The sequence below is a fragment of the Tenrec ecaudatus genome, chromosome 16 (assembly GCF_050624435.1).
Source record: "Tenrec ecaudatus isolate mTenEca1 chromosome 16, mTenEca1.hap1, whole genome shotgun sequence".
NCBI lineage: Eukaryota > Metazoa > Chordata > Mammalia > Afrosoricida > Tenrecidae > Tenrec > Tenrec ecaudatus.
In genome coordinates, this window is record NC_134545.1 from 49,413,760 (window position 1) to 49,429,231 (window position 15,472).

General features: G+C 56.1%; 1 protein-coding gene across 1 annotated transcript in view; it reads right to left on the minus strand.

Annotated features, from left to right (window-relative positions):
* Positions 1-15,472, minus strand: part of SLC29A3 (solute carrier family 29 member 3) — a 37,988-nt gene that overhangs the window by 8,463 nt on the left and 14,053 nt on the right. The window contains exon 3 of the mRNA XM_075534387.1: positions 6,958-7,040. Within this exon, the coding sequence (XP_075390502.1) occupies positions 6,958-7,040 (83 nt within the window). The remainder of the gene's footprint in view (positions 1-6,957; positions 7,041-15,472) is intronic.

Consider the following 15,472-nt stretch of genomic DNA (forward strand, 5'->3'; position numbering starts at 1 on the left):
GGAGGAGCCATGGCGATGTACTGCTTACATGCTGAGCTGCAAGGCCAGGAGTTAGAAAACAGCAGCTGCTCCTCGGAAAAAAGACGGGGCTTCCTGCTCACATGAAGAGAGGCCATCTTAGAAGCCACAGGGGCAGTTCTATCCTGCCCCGTACGGTGGCTAGGCGTGGACATCGACCCCATGGCAGTGAGAGAGAGAATGCCTGGTGGCCCTGTGGGTCACGTAATGGGCTGCCAACCACGAGGTCGGTCTCCCACGAGTACGCTGAGGCCATCGGGCCCTTCACAGCTGTAGTCTTGGAAACCCACAGAAAATCAGTGTGTCAGAATGGACTCAAGGGGGCGGAGTCCTGCGGTTATCATCCCATTTGGAATTAGGTCTCTTTTTTACTCCATGCGGGGTGTGTTGCAGACCAACCTTCTCTAAGATAGACGTGACACGAAGCAAGCAAGCCAAGGCGGGGAAGAGAGGTGCCACGCCACAGGAAGATGACCAAGGGAAACAGGCAAGGACCGACCCCCAGAGCTGGCAAGCGAGAAATTCTTCCCGTGAGCCAGCGCCCCGAGTTCCTACTGGGAGAACAGAGGCCTGTGGTGTGAGAGCCCCGCGGCGTCCCCTGGGCGTCCCCTGATGCGCAACAGCCCTCCGAGAGCAAGGCCAGCGCCGACCACGTCCCAGGGCAGTCGTGAGCTTCAGGAGCTGTATGTGGGTGCCGAACCCAGGGCCTGGCTCAGGGAAAATGCTCAGTCAACACCACGTCTGGTCATCGTACTACCAGGTTCAAGGGCTGTCAGGGCTGTCTGCCTGCTGCCTCCCCCCATCCCCACCCCTCACAGAACTGAGCTCTGCGGGCTTTGTCCAGTGTTCCAACACAACCACCCTCCACCGGACTTGTCCCCCCAAACTTAGCTGTGGGTGCGGTGGTGGGAGGGGGGAGGGCAGACAGCAGCAGCAGCACACTCCCTCACCTAGCACTCTGCCGGTGCCAAGCATGGCCAGTGCTTTCTATCCACGACTTACCTATCCCCTGTCTACACACTAGGGGCAGCGGTGCCGGGAGGTTAAGGGACTTGCTTAAAGTCACTCGGTTGCTAAATAGCAGAGCTGGGCTCTGGCGCAGGAGGCCTGCTCCGGGCTGGGCTCAGAAGATGCTTGTGCCCCCCTGCAGTGAAGGGCGGGTGGTGGCATCCAGGAATCACAGGATACGGGTCCTGGGCAGCAGTTGATGCAGGGTCAGTGCGCTCCGGGACCAGCTCCCTGTGCTGTCACCGGAGAGGGGCAGGGAGTGGGCTCTCCAGCAGCAGCAGCAGCAGTTTGTCTCCTCTGGAGGGAGGGACGGAGGGAGGGAGGGAGAACCCCTCCAGAAAGGCTCTTTAAAGCATCAGATTAGACTAAGCTTTCAACAGGATTGGAGGGGAAGTTAATTTTTCACTAAGCAGTGGGTGGAGGCTGGGAAAACAGCCAGATTAAGAAAGAAGAAAAAAGTCTGGGGAAAAAAAGAGATAAACTTGGAAACTAGAATGGAGAGATAGCATGTTCGTAGCTGTGTTTGACAGGCTAGGTGTGAAGAGCAGGAGCAGGCGTCCTCAAAGGGGTCCTGGGGCCACAGCTGAGCCTTCTAACCCTCAGCAGGTGTGGCCTTGACTGTGTAAAGGCGGCGGGGGGGGGGGGGGTGGAGGGAAGACCCCAAGGAAGGGACAGGTCAAGGTATTTCCAGGTCATCACGTGACTCCCTGCAAGCTGAGACGAGAAGCCGGCCAGCTGCCCCCAGTACAGCACTTAGCCTGCGAGGGCATGGTCAGCAAGCAGCCACGGGGCACCTTCTGGGGCAGAGGCCAAGGGTGGTGTTAGACGTGTGTGTCCCAAAGGGCAATCATAGAAGACCCCAGCTAGTCATCCTGGAGTGGGGAGCTGGGCCCATCAGGGCATGTGGAGGGGCACAGGACCCTCACGGGTTGGGAAGGGGTGCGGAGCAGGAGCAAGGCTGAAGCGTAGACGATGAAGGGGCAGACTATAGGATGTGTGGGCGCCGGGGTTTCAAACCAAGTCATGGGGGCTGACCCCCAGCTGAGAATGTACAGTTACCCTCCAGGGCCCTGCAGGGCCCTGGGCCTGGTCACGAACTGGTGGAAGCCTTGAAGGTGGAATGTAAAAGGGACCCAGGTGGCCAGGCCTTATCTCTGGTGCCTGGAGTGACCTTATACACTAGCCTGTCCCACAGATGAAGCTGCCTCCCCCACCCCCGAGGGTGGGCCAGTGTTGCCCAACTCTGCCATTAACTCACTGTGTGACCCCAGGCAAATATTCAACCTCTCTGGGCTGCGGTTAGCTCCTCATTCAAAAGAAGGTTTCAGATAGGCTGTCAAACGAACCCAGAATCAGTTTCTGGGCCAAGAGGCAAAGAGCAGATTGAGGAGGGGCGTCGGACAGGGAGGTGTGGCCAGTGCTTCCAGGGCAGGGCCTGGCTGTTCCCTGCAGCATCCTCCACCCTGTGCCAGGGCCCAGGAGTTTAATGCCCTATGGGCCGGATGCCCAAGTTGACAAGCAGAGGCCATGAGCAGCTTCTGGAAGCCAGCTGTGAAAGGTCTGCGGTGTCCCCTGCCCACCACGGGGCCGGGCGGTCTCCAAGCACCTCCCTCGTGAACCCAGAGCAGCAGACGTCCACTCCAGGAATGCTGGGGGCATCCTGGAACACCACCCCCCAAGCTCTACTTAGTTGCTTGAACTGGAAGGTGGCTCTGGAGGGAGCTGGGGGTCAGTTACCTAGCATCCAGGGCAGGAGATGAGGGAGGAGTGTGCCATGAGGACGCAACATCAAAGGCATTGCCCAAGCAGTGCTGGCAGAAGGCTGCCTGCACCCTGCCATCCATCTCTCTCTCTCTCACACGCCCCATTACCTGCTGCATAAAGCACCCTTGAGGGCAGCCCCATGCCCTGACTCCAGGAGGGCCCGCGGGGTCCCGCCCAGGGCTATGTCAGTGTTCACAGCACTGTAGGGATGGCACTGAGAGCCAGCTGCCCACATGTTGCTGGGGTCATGCCACCTTTGGAGACCGAGGCATTCTTGGGACTTCAGGGAAAGGCCAGGCAGGTGCTGTCCCAACTTCCGTGGCTCTGTGGGCCAGATGATGTGGCGCTGACCCCAGCCCTGGGGCCTGGAGCACTCACTCTCTGGGGAGGGCGGCTGCAGCTGTCCCCAAGCCCCAGCTTCCCTCCCTGGTGGGTGAGGGCTCAAGACCGCAGGGGACTGATTTCTTCCTAAGCTTCCAAAAATGTAAATCCACCTCATCAGTATTTATGATGCTGAAGATTTAACATAATAAAACACTTGCGATTATGGATAAGCCAGCCCGGGAAGGCCAGGGTTCTCCAGGCGGGAGGGAGACAAGGAGACATTTCATTCTCACATATTAAATAAAACCAGCTTAGCTTCGAACGGCCTCCCCACAGTCTGGGGGTTGATGGAGGCATTGATGCCAGCCTGGGTGATCCCGTAGGAGACCTGGCGGCTCCGTGTTTAAGAGCTCACTCGGCTGCTTGCTAAACGTTGGTGGTTCGAATCCATCAGCCGCTCTGTGGGAGAAAGATGAGGCGGTCTGCAGCCTTCCTAGAACCCCGTGTCAGCACGGACTCCATGGCGATGGGGTTGGGGGCTTGGGGGAGTTCTTCTGGAGGAGGAGTTAAACAGAGGGCCGTGACCCTGGCTGGAGAGCCCCGTACCCTCAGGTCCAGTGAGGGAGTGGACAGAGTGCGTCCTCCTCGCCTCGGCTCTGTCGCCCTTTCCTCCTCTTATCACCTGCTTCTCTGCTAGTAGAGCCAGCGGCCACGGCTCCTTTGTTTGGCGGCACCTGGCACTGAAGAAACAAGGAAAATCTAGGGCCACTCATTCACTCTTCCCCCCTGGGGGGGGGGTTTCTAGAGGCTGCCACCCATCGGAAGGGCAGGTGAGGGGCCATTGGGGCCATTCTCTCTCGCTCTTCAGCCTGCACTGGGCAAGGGTCTTCGTGCCAAAACCCAACCCTACCGCCATGGAGGCAGTTCTGACTCACAGTGGCTCTAAGGCAGTTTCTAACAACCTCAGCTTTGTCCCAAGGAGTGGCTGGTGAGTGAGCTCCCAGCCCTGCCGTTTGCAGTCTAATGCCTAACCCACCCACGGTCCCACCCAGGCCAGTTAAGATGGCTGCAAATTCTTTATTCAATATCCACCTTTCACATGCATAGGAGGTGACTGATAATCCCATGGCGTGGACCAGGCGCACCTTAGTCCCTCAAAGTCACTTGCTTGCTTTTCCACACTTTTCAGAGGTCTTGGGCAGCAGACTTACCTACTGCAAGGCATCCTTGCATCTCTTGACTGCTTCCATGAGCGACCCTGGATTGACTGTGGATCCAATCAAAATAACTTGATAACTTCAATCTTTTCTCCATTGATCATATGACCTATTGGTCCAGTTGAGATAATTTAGGTCTTCTTTACATTGAGTTGTAATCCATACCGAAGGCGGCAATCCTTGATCTTCAACCGCGAATGCTTCTTGTACAGGTTCTGCATGAGCACAATGAAGTGTTCTGGAATTCCCATTCTTCTCAAGGCTCTCCGTAGTTTAGTATGATCCACGCAGTCGAATGTCTTGGAATAGGCAATGAAACATAGGTAAGCATCTTTCTGGTATGCTCTGCTCTCAGCCAAGAGCCATCTCATGTCAGCAATATCATCTTTTGTACCAGGCTCTCTTCTGCATCCGGCCTGAACCGCTGGAAGCTAAGTTCCTTGTCAATATACTACTGTGTGAGTCTGGGGAGACTAGAGAAACAAATCCATGGACACACATATGTGTATAAGAAAAGATTTATATATAAGAGCAATTGAACATCAAGAAAACATCCCAGCCCAGTCCAGATCAAGTATATAAGTCTAATATTAGCCCATATTTCTGATATCAATCTATAAAGTCCTTTTCAGACTCACGAAAACACATACAATGATGCCGAATGAAGAAGATCACAGGCCAGTGGGCAGAAAGTCTTTAGATCCAGTAGCGTTGCAAGCAGCTCAGCACTGGCAGGGGTCTCGCTGTGGCTTCTCCGGCTTCCGAGTTCTGGTTGTGTCCATGTGGCTTGTCTTCTGCATGGTCTCCCAGGGAGTAACAGAGAGAGAGGTGTCTTCCACCTCCAAGGAGGAAGTACTAGATTTCCCAGAATTCTCAGGAGAAGGCCATGCCCACACAGAAGTCTCATTGGCTAACTCCAGGTTGACAGCCTAAACTCCACCCCTACACTCTTAATCCTTAAACTGACACCAGATTAGGTGACTCGAACACCACTATAACTGTGCTTAGAGGATCTTGCCTGCATGTGATTTAATGACAGTCCATAACTCAGGCATTCTCTTGGGTCACTTTTCTTTGGAAGGGGTACAATATGGGTCTCTTCTAGTCTGTTGACCAAGTAGCTGTCTTCCAAATTCCCGGCAGAGATGACGAGTGAGTGCTTGCAGTGCTTAATCAGCCTGTTGATATGTTCCCGTTGGTCTTTCATCCATTCCTGGACCCTTGTTTTTGGCTGATGCTCTCAGTACAACTTGAGCTTCCTCCTTCAGTACCATTGGCTCTTGTTCATATGCTACCTCCTGAAATGGAGAAATGTCAACTGATTCTTTTGGATACAGTGACTATATATTTTTCCCATCTTCTTTTTTAAGAATTGATGTTTAATAATGTATTTAAACCGTTTGAGTGAGACATAATCCACATACCATAGTTCCGTCATGGTAAGAAAAGCTGTACAAGCAATCTTGGGACATTTTCTTCCTCCTTTGTATTAGTTCCCTAACCCCCACCCCCCCGCCACACCCCCAAGGCACCATTGGTCCAGTTACTGCCTCTAGAGACTCACCCACCCTGGATTTCAGATGCCAAAGCAAAAAACAAAGAAACAAAAAAAGCTAAAAGCAGTAACACAATAAAATGGAGAAAAATCTCAATAGAAGATTAAGCTGAAGCTGAAGCTGGGGGAGGCTCTTCTCAGGAATGCCTGAAAGGTTAGCGTCCATAGCCTTGGTCTTTGGCTCCATGCCGCTGTCCATGTGGTGTCCACTGGCTGCGAGGCCAGCACTCCCCGAAGAGAATCAAAGAGGAAGACCATCCACAGGCTATTGGCAGAATGCCACGATGCAGCTGGACAATGTCCACCCAGCCTCCTGACTAGGAATTCCATTAACAAGCTCCACGTAACGGATCTGACTTCTGGATCTTCCTGAATGCGTCTAAACTGCCCGCCTCCTATTTTGGTAGCACCTGTGATGCTGAAGGTGATGTGTCAACTTGGCAGTGGCACGATTCTCTGCTTTGGTCGATAGGAAGTGATGGCAGTTATGTAACAATGCAATAATCCCCCATTATGTCATCGTCCCTGATTTGATATTAGGGGTCAGGGTAGGATGTACCAGCCTTACTCAGGCCATGACTCTGATCCACCATCAGGGGATTAGGGAAGGAGGCAATACCTTTAATCCAGCCAAGATCTCTGATCCAGTGTAAAGGCGTGCGACCTGCCCTGACAACATAGAGCCATCTTGGGAAAGCTAGCTAGTCCTTTGTGTGCTTCAGACCCTGCAGTCAGCTCTCATCATTTGGCCTCCAATTCTCCGGATATGAACCAACAGCTTGCCAAGTTACCTGATGACTTTGGGATCCGTTCAACTCTGAAGTTTGTGAGCCAGTAGCCTGCCATCCTAAGTACCAATTTTTGGTTGGTTTGTCAGCAGCTACGTGAACCAGGAGAAACTCCAGCCATGGACTTGGGACTTGCCAGCCTCTCCAACTCTGCGAGGCATTTCACTGTTTGCCTCTCTAGCGAACCCGGTCTAAGACCCCGTCATCTAAACAGGTAGGAAAAGGCAGCTGCGGATGAAAAGGGAGTGAGTGGTTGGGGAGCGCGCGAAGGGGATGCACGTACCTGTTGACAAGCATGAAGTTGGCCACGAGGCACAGGACGGAGGGCACGGTGGAGGCAACAGCGAGGTAGCTCTCAAAGTAGTTCTGTAAGAAGAGAGATGAGGAGGCCGCTGAGGTCACATGCCGGGCAGACAGGCAAGAAAGCGGGGCTTCTCCCATGCTCTCCAGTCACATGGGGAGGGGGGGAGGAGACATGCTCTGCAGCAGCACGGTCCTCCCCGCATCTCCCCCCAGTGGCACACATCCCACTGTCCAGTGAACTGTGCTGGAGACGATGGCGGGTAGGGCACCGTTCCCCTCTCAGCGAGGCCCCTGGCACTCTGCACCCCATGCTTCTGCCCACATGGCTGACCCACCCAACAACCGAGGCAACGGGCCAGGGCTCAAAACAGCCAAACACTGACCTTCTCAGCCTTCTTGTTAACTCCTGGTCTACCTGCAGGGTCACCAAATGGTCTGGTTACGTACGGTCCAACCACGCTCCCACATTCAGGCCTCTCACCCCGGCCAGGGGAACTGCTTTCTGGCTCAGGAGTCACTTGCTCAGCAGAGCTGCTACCTTGGAACTAGTCCGGATGGTGGCTCCCGCCGGTCAGCGGGAAGGAGAGAGGATATTCCTGGCACCAGCTCAGGGGATCAACACCCAAGGCGTTCAAGAGACCACAGCAGTATGGAAAGTCTCCTGATGCATGTGCGCTGGGACCCTTGGCCAAAGAGGCCACAGCAGCTGTCAAACCCAGAGGGCTGTCCACCAGTGAGGGTGGATGTGGCTGCCCTGCGCTGTCCCTTCACATACTTGCCTCACTACGCAGAGGTAGCGACTTCTTTGAGCACAATCCTGCCGAACAGTCATCTGCGAGTGGAAGCAGGGGCACAGTTGCAGGCTGAGCAGGTGTGGGGAGAAGAGTGGAGGATACCCACGAATAAATATCTGGTTGACACAGGATCCCTGTACACGTGTGTTTATCTCTGTGACTACAATCCAAACCTGTAAACTACGTATACTTGACCTAAAGAAAACCAAGCAACCAAAATAAACCCTGGGGAATAGTGGACCTATTTTGGCTTTGGTGACGGTGACACGCCATGAGCCCCGGTGAGTGGCATGGATTTAACAGCTCGCGCATGTGAAGCATGCGTGCTCCTGATGGGGGATAGGCGTGGCGCTGACCACCTCAGGGCCAGCAGAGCTAGATGGCTGTCTGTCCCTAAAGATTCGGTCTTGGACACTGCACAGGGTCTCACCAGGAGTCAGAATCAGCTTGATGACAATAGATTTGGGGGTTTCTCTTACGTTATTTTTGGGTAGCAAAATTTGTGCTCAACTACTAGTCTACAAGGTCGCTAGGAGCCAGAAACAAGTTGGCACCAGTGAGTTTGGCTTGTGGTCGGCTGTTCAAACCTACCCAGTGACCTTGCGGTAGAAAGGGCTGATGATGGGGCCCTGTGATCACAGCCCAGAAAACCCTGTACAACCAACACATGGGCCACCAGGAGTGGGAATGGTCTCAACATCCAGTGGTCTGTTTTTAGTGAGCTTTTAGTATGTAGAAAATATGAGGGTGTTATAAGGACTATACCGTTCAACCCTCAAAAAAGAAACCAAAAGCTAACAGCGGATGGGTGAGCATTCTGCTCTGAAAAGCTTAAGGAACTTCGCTGCGTGTCTGCAACGTGCAGAGAACTTTGCCACCAAGGAGACACTAATGAGTGTGAGCCACGGCCAGTGCCACTGAGGATGGCAGCTAGGGTGTGGGGGCAGGCTCCCTGTCTTCAAAGCACAGGGTCATTCCACGCCAGGATCGGCGCGATGGCAGTGAGGGCGGAGGCCAGAATTCTTTGGGGAATTTACTCTTCCCCTTTTTGGTGCACCCATGGGAACAGAACAAGGGACAAACGCGTGGTTTGACGTCAGGAAAGGTGTAGACAGGCGTGTATCCTCTATCTGCGTGCGAGAGCCAGGTTATGTGAGAGCCTGGCAGCAGGACTGGAGGAAGGCTTACTGACCCCGAGATGCGCAGCCGTAGGCACTCACTGAGGAAGAACAAGGACTGCAGCCTTCAGCACACATTACAAACTCAATGCAGTCATGGCCAGAATCCTCACAGCTTGACCACTACGTAATATCGTGAAAAAAGGAGGAAAGGTTGAGGTTTCTAAGGATTTTTGTCTTGCTTGGATCCACAATCAATGCTCATGGCAGCAGCAAGCAGCAAATCGAAGGGCACATTGCATTATGTAAACCCGCCGTGCCTGACCCAGTCCAGGTACTTTCCGTGGCTTCGTGTGCATGTGAACGTTGGACAGTGAGTACAGCAGACGGAAGAAGACAGGAGCCCTTGCATGGCGGAGCTGGAGAAGAACAATGGACGCACCACGGACTGCTACAAGGACAAACGCATGTGTCGTGGAGGAAGTACAGCCAGAGTGATGCTCAGAGGCCAGGGTGGCCAGACGCTGTCTTAGATCCTTTGGACACGCTGTCAAGAGAGGCCCGGCTCTGGAGAAGGACCCCATGTCTGGTCAAGTCAAGGGCAGCGAAACAAGAGGAAGGGCCCTCGAGGAAATGGCCTGACACCAGGGGCTCAAGTACAGGAATGCTTGCGAGCACGGAGCAGGGCTGGGCAGGTCATTCTGGGTCAGAACAACAATGGTCGCGGTAGTGCGTTCTTTTAAGAGAGGTCCAGGCAGGAGGGTCTCAGGTGGGGAAGGGCACCTGAGAGGACAGGAATGAGGCGGGGTTGGGGAAGGCCTCAGAGGAGGTGGGGCTCTGGCTTGGGACCTGAGACATGGCTGAATGCTGGCCTCTCCTTTCTGGGAGAAGATGGTCCAAAGCTGCCGTAAACGGGCAGTGCTCAGCCTCCGGCACAGACTGCTCCCTGGTCCCCTTTCAAGCCGCTGACTGCTTTGTGGTCTTTGAAACCTGCACCCTGAATATAAGGTCGCTTTGGCCTTGGCAATTAAAATGATAATCACAGCCAGTGAGGTCCATCAACCATGAGCCTTAGAAATAGCCTCCGTCCTCAGAGGCGCCCTCATTGTTCCTCCCTGATGGGCTCAGTCGAGCCTGGACTGGCCTGGGCAGTTCGTCAATTACGTCTTGACACAGTGGCTGGGCTTACGTGAGGCCAGCGGGCGCCGGGGCAGCAATAGGACACAGCTGGCAGGGGCTTAGGCCCCTCAGCAGAGGGGGCTGCGGCTAGAGGTGAGAGCGGCCTCCAGCCTGAGCCCTAGGGAGCTCCCTCCATCCCAGGGCTGCTCACCCCCAGCCCAGTCTGTAGCTGGCCAACGCCTGGGGTAGGGAATCTGCTTTTGATTTCCTGAGCAGGCCAGGCTCCCCGAACGTTTTAGGAAAGGGGATTTTCCAGGTAATGGAATGTTCTGGGTTGGTGATAAGCAAGCAGAAAACGTTTCTTTTAATGTTGAACCATTTAAAACATTGGCAACTGGGCGAAGCTGTGACTTCCCTCTCTGGCACACACAAAGCCCACTGATAGGTAGTGTGGACTGGGTCCTGGGCCACCTCTCAGTGGGTTCAGGGGCTGCAGGGGCTGGCCTATGTAGACTTAAAACACACACACACACACAAAATGGAATTCCTGATATAACCCTGTCGTGGGCATATTTAATTACTGTTGCCTCTGTCTACAAGGGCAACTCCCACCCATCCACACACGTGCCAAGGTGCCATGGGGTGGGTTCTGAGTCACAGTGACCCCGTGGTGGCAGGGCCGAATACCTCTGCAGTCTTTTCTCAGCTATAATCTGCATGAGGGGGTGCATCCTGTCTCTCTGCCATGATACCAACCTTTAGGGTGGAAGGAAAGCTGACCATTTGTGCCACCCAGCAAGGTGGTCCCCTGGGGGTTTCTGAGACTGTAACTCTTTACGGGAGTAGAAAGTCCCTTTTTCCTCCAGCAGTTCCGCTGGTGGTTTTGAACTGCTGACCATGCAGACTGCAGCCTAATGCGTAACTACTACGCCGCCACGATGCGGGTCTTGTCTTATTAAGCACAACAGATAGGTAACTAATGCGCAGGGGCTTCAAAATGCCCATGGAGAAAAATTCTTGTCTTTTCATTCCATGTTCCACAAACTTTATGAAGCCGCCTCAGACGTGAGCGTTTCACATAGCTGGCTTCCTCCTACAAATCAGGATGTTCCTGAATACTGTCCCCATCCTGTTTCAACCTAAGTTTAGTTTCTCGGTGGAAATGAGAACAGCAGAGCATGCTCTTTAATTCACTGCCTACCCGACTCCCCTTGGGCCCGGACCCAATGGAGCCCGCCCCGGGGTGGGGTTGGGGGTGGGGAGGCAGGTGGAGCTTGCTCACCTCACCTCTCAGCTGCCCCTCCCCAAATGCTTAGTGGAGATTAGGATCAATTTGGAAATGGCGTATGCTGGTTTCAAGAAACGGGGCCTAATTTATGCGCTACTTCAGGGCTTCTCACCCTGCCTACCCATCAGGTACCTGCCTTGCTGCCCGGTCAACGGGGCCAATCCCCTGGTCATAAAACCATGTCCACTTTGGCCACCATAGAAGCTGACCAAGAGAGAGCCCCATAGCACCCCATGGCCAGGCTGCAGTGCTGCTTCCCCAGGGGCTCCGAGGGGCCAGGCTGCACATCTGGAGCCCACGATGTAGACAATGACCAACGGCAGCCAGGTGAGGCTGAGTCCCAAGGAAAGCCACTGCCCCTCCTCTCTCCTGACATCCATGTGGCCAAGTTGTGGCCAGCTCAGTCCCAAGCATCCAGTGGTGTCCCTCTCCCCATCCCTAGGCTACATTCCCCAGGAGGGCCCTGCCAGGCCAGCTTGGCCTTGCCCAGAGAACGCCTTTCTAAGGAGTGTCCAACATGGGAGCCACCTTCGCTGGCTGGTGGAGCACTCTGAGGAGGCGCGCCTGGCCCTTCCTGCCTGGGTTCATCTCATGGACTTCCGAGGGCATTGGAGCTGCCTGCTCTCACCTCTCTTGGGAAGGCACCCGGGTAACCTGGCTGCTCTCAGAAAATGGCTAATGTCTGGCCCAGTGGGGTTGGCATGTGGCCAAGTCAGGCCATCGCTCACCCCCATGGAGTCTGAGGCCAGAGAACTGACTCAACAAAGCTCAGCTGTGGTTTATCCCACGGAATAGCCCGTGTCCGCCCACCAGAGGTGAACACAGGGACCCCACGGCCAGCTCCAGCCATGGAGGAGTGGATGGATGAGCTGGACAGGGTGATGCCCTAGGGCTCTGTGCTGCCTTGGGCCCCAACCCCGCAGACCACATCATGAGCGGAGCCCCTCAGGCACCAGGGCAGATGAACGACCCCAATTCAACCCCCAGGCAAGCGGGGACCACAGGCCATGGCATTAGGGATGAGGACGCCTCCCCAAGCCTGCAGGCCAGGCTGACAGCACACCCACAGCCTTTCTCCTGCTCAGTGCCCCCCACCCCCACCCCAGAATTAGCTGCACTTGCAGTTACCTGAGCTCAGCAAGGGAGGGGCACCTAGCGCCCAGCATTCGGCTGCGGGGACATCTGAGTGGCATCAGAGAGGCACCTGTTGGGTCAGAAGGGGACCAATTCCCTGCAGAACACTCGTCAGCTCTGCAGATGTGGACTTAGCAGCTCCCACGGTCTGCACGGCCCTCGGCCGCCTGATCTTCCCACAGCACAGCTGGGCTTGCTCCCAATCTACAGAGGGGGAGCCAGAGGCCAAGGGGCGGCTGAGTCGTGTGGGCGCACACACCAGCAACTGCTGCTGGGGAGCAGGGGCAGGGGGAGAGCTTCACCATCACCCTACTCTCATAGAGCCTTCTCGGCTGTCCCCGGGACTGCAGCAGGGCCCCGTTCTGGAGCAAGCAGGACGGGCTCTCGGGTGTGAGGTTCCGAGCGTCTCTCGCTGGCGGGTGGCAGCGTTTGACTTCTCTGCCCTCTTCGGTGGACAAGACTGAGGGGGGAGTGTGAACCGTCTCTTCGTCAAGCCCCTCTTCTCAGGCCTTTGGATCTCAGAATAGTGTTAGAAAGAAAAAGGCCATTTACAAAGAGTCAGAACAAAGCATTGCCTTCTGCCAGCCTCCCCTGATGGGCAGCCAGTTCCCACTGATGAGAGCAGACCACGGTAAGTATGGCATGATTGTCAGGAAGCCTGGCAGGCAGCCAAGCCTTCTCCTAACCCTGCGAACTTCAGCAGGGCGTCCTGGGGACAGAGGCTGGCCAGGGGTGCCAAGGACCCCACCCCCAGAGGGCTAGTGAGCATGAGCGAGCCCCTGCTGGCCTGGGCATGCGGGTGGCTGAATTCACTGGTGGTGGCAATGAGGAAACGCATTTCCATCCGTGACACTCGTCCCGGTTGGGGAACACCAGGAAAGGGGTGGGGGCTGGTCTGGTCGAGACACTCTCTTCAAACACAACTTAAAAGCCCACGAGAGCCAGCTGGCCAGATGTGAGGCCCGTTCTCAGCCGCCACGCTGAGAGGCTCCGTGCTAAGCGTCTATTCTGGAAAAATTTAATTCCAGGCTCAGGGTCCAGGTAAAGAGGTTTCCTCGGGCAGGGAGGCTCTGAAATGAGCCCGTTTATCTCGGGCAGGCCCTGGTTAAGCTTGCTCTCCCCTGAATGCCATTTGGGAGCTCGGGGAAGAAAAGTGCAGCACATTAGCCATGAGCTGCGCCTGGGCCTTCCGAGTGGCTTCTGCGAGTAGCTTTCTCGGGCCCCCACCTCAAGAAGGTAGCGGCAGCAGCAGCTGGACTCCTGCTGGGTGACGAAAAGCGATTCCAGGCTGGGGGTGGCAGCTCAAGGCAGCAGAGCGTTACCTGGATCACAGGGGCATGAAATTAGCAGCGGCGAGGAGACTGCAGCCAAGAGCAGTCTGCCATTGCAGACTGCCCTGCCACCCCGGCTTGGGGGGAGGGGAACAGGCCATGTGCAGCCTGGGGCTTTGTCGGTCACTGCCGGGCATGCTGGCAGGGCCCACACACAGGGGGTGCAGCCAGTGTCCTGTGCATGGGTTCCAAGGCCCTGTGTTTGGAGTCGTGGTGTATGGCCAAAGGCATTGATGAACTTGAAAGCTTGCTGGACAGGGAGGGAGGGTTGACATGTGCCCTAGGGGCCCAGGGTGGGAATTGGGCAGCTATGCCCTGGAGGAGTGCTGGCCAGACAGGACAAGCCCCAGCAGCCACCTTAGAGTCAGGGGTACACACTGCTCTGATGCCACCCTCTGTCCCTCCACCTCTTAGGCCCTGGCCAGGCCTGGCCTCTCAGATGCCCTCGTAGCTTTCAAATCCCTGCCAGAAGATAAGTGAGTCCCAGACGTTTGCTGGGACGCTCTTGCCCACCTCCCTCCTCTTGCGCAAGGCTGCTGGAGCCTAGACTCTTCCTCTAGCTGGGGAGGACCTCTTTAGCCCTCTCCAGGGGACTGGGTTTGCCCCACCCTCATTGCTGGTCCCACCACCTTCGCTGCCTGCCAAGAGGCCACCGGGGTCCACTTTCTCACTAGGCACTCCTTTCCTTCAACGCCAGGCGATACCCCACTGCTGACGCTGCTCTGCCTCCCAGGCTGTGGGGCCAGGCCCCCTCCAAGGGCCTCTGCTGTCTTTTTGCAACCTCGCTGCCCCATGGGCCATCCCCATCAGCTTGCTGGCTCTCTGCCCACCCTTGCCCGAGGCTGCTCCTGAGAAAGCACCACCTCCTCCTCTAGCTCACTGCCACTGGCCCCGCTGGCCCAGACCACATCATGCCTGCCTCCAGACCAATTCCCACTGCCTGCTGGACAGCCCCGCCAGGCAGCCTGCTGAGCCGGAACTCGGGGTCTTGAGTCAAAGCCTTTCTAAAGAAGACCCCGCCGCAGGCAACTCCCAAGCCGGGCTGGCTGATGCCTCCTTTCCCCTCCTGCCTCACCTCCAGGGCCACTCCTACCTGCCGCAGGGTCTCCCCCACTGCCCGGGGTTCTGCTTGCACAGGACGGTCCCAGCCAATCTCCCCAAGCTGTTCCTCCACCCACCCGCCCCCAGGGCTCCAGCCACAGCCAACTGCTCGGCCACTTCACTCCCTGCCCCACTCCCCGTGAGCCCTGTGTGCCCAGGGTCCATCCCCTTCTGAAGGCCTGGCTGCCTCGCCCTGCCCTCTGGCCCCCTTCCCTGGGCTCCTCTGGGCACTGACCCCTCTCTCCTGCTCCCTTTTCACGACACACTGGGGAGGGTTGGAGGACTCCTGCTTGTGGCAAATGAAGATGCACATGGAGGGAAGAGAGGCCGAGGGGGCCAAGCTGAGGGAAGGCTTTGCTCTCAGTTGGTGCTGGGAGCTATGGAAGTAGCAAAGCCATATGACGGGTCTGTGCACAGCTGGAATCACCTGCCAGGAGCGGAGGCAGGAAGCTGCGGCCGCAGCCATGCATGAATCCATGCATCCAGCCACTCAGCACGTGGGTCAGGAACTGGGCTATCTCAAGCTTGTGCCCTTACCCAGTGAGCCGCAACCACGGGCCTCCATGCGCGCGCGCAAGCAGAACTCGCGGGCTGGGATGCCTGGGGGAGC